The sequence below is a fragment of the Alexandromys fortis genome, unplaced genomic scaffold (assembly GCF_014885135.2).
Source record: "Alexandromys fortis isolate MF-2015 unplaced genomic scaffold, M_Fortis_MF-2015_v1.1 scaffold_13, whole genome shotgun sequence".
In the NCBI taxonomy this organism is placed as follows: Eukaryota; Metazoa; Chordata; class Mammalia; order Rodentia; family Cricetidae; genus Alexandromys; species Alexandromys fortis.
Genome location: NW_026067908.1, coordinates 15211036 through 15216000, shown reverse-complemented (window position 1 = coordinate 15216000; position 4965 = coordinate 15211036). Strand labels below are relative to the sequence as shown.

At 41.3% G+C, this 4965-nt stretch overlaps 1 protein-coding gene across 1 annotated transcript in view; it reads right to left on the bottom strand.

Annotated features, from left to right (window-relative positions):
- Positions 1-1050: 1050 nt before the first annotated feature.
- LOC126498047 (cytochrome P450 2J4) overlaps positions 1051-4965 on the bottom strand; it is a 29085-nt gene continuing 25170 nt past the window's right edge. The window contains exon 9 of the mRNA XM_050136397.1: positions 1051-3669. Coding sequence (XP_049992354.1) covers positions 3491-3669 — 179 coding nt within the window. The 3' untranslated portion in view covers positions 1051-3490. The remainder of the gene's footprint in view (positions 3670-4965) is intronic.

Sequence of the window (4965 nt, the reverse complement as noted above, 5' to 3'; positions counted from 1 at the left end):
GACACCATGACCAAGACAACACTTTTAAAGGAAAACATTTAATTAGGGCCTGCTTACTCTTCAGAGGTTTAGTCCATTAACATCACAGAAGGAAACATGGTGACATGTAGGCAGACATTGAGCTAGAGAGGTAGGTGGGAGTTCTACATCTGGATCCACAGGCAGTAGGAAGTGACATGAGTCACAGTGGGTCTAGTTGAACTTGTGAGACCTCTAAGTCCACCCCTGATAACACACATTATCCAGCAAAGCCATGTCTATTACAGCAAGTCCATACTTCCTAATAGAGCCACTCCCTATGGAACTATGGGTTCCATTTATATTCAAATCACCATAGCATGCTTTTGATTTTCTTCATTCTTTATAACTGTTCTACTGTAATTAGGATTTTCTTCATCATTCTGGAAAGGCAATAGTTATATGTGAAATAATCTAGTCCAATAAAGCTTTTTCCTGGAGGAGCAAAGCTTCCAGGCATGTAAGGTTTGAAGACAAACACATCAATGTTGAGATATATCTAGGACATCATAAGTTAGTAGAAGATAGAGTGTGGGGAGTGGTCTTTATAAAGATAAAGAGTTAGTTTGGGGGAGAATGAGAGTGTGCAGAAAGCACACTGTACAAAACATGATTTGATTTGAATGACAATGAATGATAAGTATCAATGTTCCTTCCTCATGTGTGCTCCAGAGTCAGAACTACATAGCTCAAGTTTTGTCTTTTCTCTAGATGGTTCTTCTCCAACAAGTCATATCTTGATTAGTATCTAGCAAGAGAGGGATCAAACAGAAGTGTTCAATTTCTTTAGACATCTTTGGTTCACACTGCCTGTACCCTATTTTATATCCTGACAGCCTACCACTTTGAGACCTGAACCTATAGGTACAGTGTCAAACCAGATGTCCAGATTTGGTCTCATCTGAGAACCTTGTACCCACATTAAAGAAAGATCTTAGTCTCAGTCTCCCCTTTTTTCTTTACCCATCGCCCTTAATAATTGCATTTAACATCTGCCAGTCTCTCCTGTCATGGTCATAAGCACAGAGCCAGTAAGCAAATATATTTTTATTTTAAAAGAACAGTGATTTATGCATAAAAATCAAGTAAATTTCTAATTTCCTTTTTTTAAAAAAATGCCCAATGAAGAAGCTCTGGGAGCAACAGAAAACCTGTTTGAAACTAATGACTCCTCAGTGGCCATGTTTACCACCCAGCTGTGCTTCAACTTGAGAAGAATCCAGAAGCCAAGTACTGAGATGAATGATTTTTTTCCATTTATATCAGCCCTTTGCCTATATATCCTTCTAGTTCTGCGGAATTATATCACTAAGTTTTATGTTGTTACCAACCATATTAAAAGGAGCAGGTCAAATTACTTCTAAAATCTGTCCTTCTGATTCAAGACTGTGTCAATCAGTTCTGTCTGCCATTGTTTCATGTGGATGAGATGACCCAGATGATGTCTCAGAATATGTGATTTGGCAGAGCATGTTTTTCTCTTTGCATCATTAAGTCAATAAGAAAAATCATTTAAAAAGAGGACAAAAGGAAAATTGACCACAGCTGGAGTGATGCTTGAGTGATAAGGCAGCTTCCCCAGATCTTCTGGGTTCTAGTTCTAGCCCCCACATACCTGCTCACAACTTTCTGTAACTCCCTGTCTAGGAAATCGAATGCCCACTTCTGGCCTCTGTGAGCACCAGGCAGGCATGTAATGCACAGACATACATGCAGGCAAGGTATTCATATACTCACAGATCCACCTGCCTTTGCCTCCCCAGAGTTGGAACTAAAGGTGTGCACCACACATTAGGCTGTAGGTCTCATCATTAAGCAGCATTTTATCAGAAGAGAGAGTTTGTGTGTGGCGTGTGCGGGTGTGGGGGGGTGAATGAAGAAAAAAGGACAGGACTGCCCCTAGATATAGTGGAAGAGAATGTTTATTACAGATGTGGGAGAGGATAGTCAGATATCTGTGAGGGTTCAGATTGGACATGACCAGACTGAACTGGGCCATGTGTGGAGAGGGGGATGGGAAGGGAGAAAGAAAACAGGAAAGCAGGTAGGCAAGTGGCATGGTAAACAAGGGCCAAAGATACAAAAAAGTGGTGGGTAAACAAAAGGTCTTGATTATTTAGGAAGGGTCTCTGCGGGAAGGGCAACCCAGGGCTGGAGAGCTGAGGGTATGAGACAGGGTAACAGGTAGGGGCTGAGGGATGTTCTGAGAGTAAGTACATTGAGGCCGGGTCTGCTTTGATAATGTAAATAGGCTCTTCAGCCATTTGTCCTGAGTTTGAAACTTAACAACACAAGGGACAGGATGTGTAAGGCTGAAGCACCTGTCACATAACACACAGAAATCACCGCTGGGAAGTTTCAGAAATAATTCCATCCCCACAGCATTCATGTGCTGTGCAGATACGAAGGTGAGGAGAGGTGTTTAGAGCTGTACATGTTTTCAAATTTTTATTTTGGGCATTCATTCTTAAGCTGAGAACACTAGTGTCACCTTATTTGTGAGTTTGTTCTCCTTTTTTCCCAATTCCATCAAGAATAGGTTATCTACTCTGAAAGGGTAAGGCCTGAAACTCCTCATATTAACCACTGATATATGATGTATAATACAATATTGATAAAATTAATAAAAATGGAACATATCACAATGGTTCTTGATTTTGAAGTCCAGCTGCATTTATTCTTACCAAGTGGAGGAAGTGATTCCTGTCATTTGGCTTCCACATTTAGAGACACCATGAATATATGTGGGTATTAGGGAAGCAATATAATTTTACCAAATGAGAAAGCACCGAATGAAGCCTACAGAATGGGAAAAGAAATACTTACCAACTCATCATCTCATATCCAAAATATATAAAGAAAAGTCTATGTCCAAAAAACTAATTTAAAAATGGGGTACAGATCTAAACAAGTCTCAATAGAGGAAACTCAAAGAGCTGACTTCCAGGCCTAATTCAGGTAGAGCTACATAATTAGAGACACACCTGTCATTTGGGAGAGTCTTCATGGCCTCTTTCTATGCATGCAACCAGAAAGTAAATTCTGATTCTTCTTGTCCTTTTGTACCACTTTAGACTAACATCTCAATGTGCCAGAAACAAATGCATGTCTGTGAAAGGAGGGTGGAAACAAATTGAAGGCGCAACTCTTGAGATGCGACTCATGATGCACTTAGCATTTTTAATTCAGCAATTTGTTTTCAGCGCATTTTCTTTATAGGAGGAATCATCATTCCCCCCTGCAATTTTTAGATAAAATGATATGCCTCTGAGCTCATAATTGATTTTCCCACCACCAAATTAGGGGTCAATAGTTTAGAAACTTGAATCAGTTTTCTAAGTCCAATTCCTTCACTATTTCTTGAGTTGCCTTCATTCTCTGACATCACTCTCTTCTCATATGAGCGAGGCCCGCAAGCTTCAGAACATCCACCATTTCTTCCTGTACTCTTTTTCTCCTTCCTTCTCCAGCATCACAGTCTGGGGACAGCACAGAGACAGTGACTGACCGGGGACAGGGTGAGGCCCATTCTGAACTTCAGGCTCAGCTTCTCATTGACTGGGGGCTTGAAGGTAAAGTTTTGCAAAAGAGCAGTGAAGAAAATGAACAGCTCAGACCTGGCCAATTGTTCTCCTAGGCAGGCTCTCTTTCCTGTGGGACCAAAACAGAAGACGAGTCACTTTCTCAGCTCACTTTGGTGCACCTAGCCTCCTCCTGTAAACACTGAGCCTACCATGACTTTTGTGTCCATCTGATTATGTCGAACATCTTCCTGATTTGCCCAATAGAGCCCCATTCAAGGTGGCATTTCCTGACCTTGGCCCAACAATATGTCCCAGACTTGTGTTTTCACCTTGCCATTTTTCCAGGTATCCTGTTCCCTTGCATTGACTAACGTGATGGTAATACCTAGGCAGGAAACATTCACATGACTCTGGAAACCATTGCTCTAGGTCACGTCACACCATACACACATACACACAGTGTGTGTATCTACGTGTGTCTATAGATATGCATTTACAGGGCAGTCTCTCTAGTAAATATCTATGTTTACACAGGTAATCCCTAATGGTCCAGTACAACCACTGTTTTATCCCTCAGTGAGCATCCTCACCATGTATCCCAACAGCACTGCAGATTTCCACAGAATATCTAATCTATCTTTAAGCCCACATTTGAGTAGATGTGTTTGTGTATATGTGTGCCCATTGTGTATACACAGGTGTGCACATATGTATAAACTTTAGTGATCAGCAATGTGTGCTTATGCCCCAGTGTCATCCAATATATTTATGTATGTATTTATTTTGGAGACAGTCTCCCAGGCAACCAGGCCAGTGAGTGAGTGAGTGAGTGCCAGGGTCCTCTTGTCTCTGGCTGCCGAGCAGAAGGAGAACAAGCATATGCTGACATACTCAGCTTTCTGTGGGGCTTCTGGGGATCAAATCAGGATATTATGCTCATAAGACAAGCAATTTACCAGCTGAGTTACTATGTCAGGTACCTTAAGTAACTTGCTACTAGATTCCTTTATCCCTAAATAATACATGTTGAGTGAGAGAAAGAAAAGAGCAAGAGTAATAGTGTAAAATCCGAAGCCAAGTCAAAAGCCTCAGAATAGCTGTTCTGACTAAGAAGAAGTTTACTGAAATGTACAGACTGGTTCTGGGCAAAAGCTTTTTAGAGTGGCATTGATTTCCATTTTTCCCACTCTCCAATGTGTCAAAGGCCATCTTGGCACTATGAGTGACTGTGAATTACACTAACACTAGGAGCACATGCAGTGTACAAAGTCGGTCCCTTGGCAATGCCGACCAGTATGGATGCTGGGGTCAGAATTCACACTAGAGAAAAATTTCTTTTTTTCTTTATTTTCTCTTTTCCTTTCCTATCCTTTTCTCTTACCTTGTCTTTTCCTCCTCCTCCTCCTCCTCCTCCTCCTCCTCC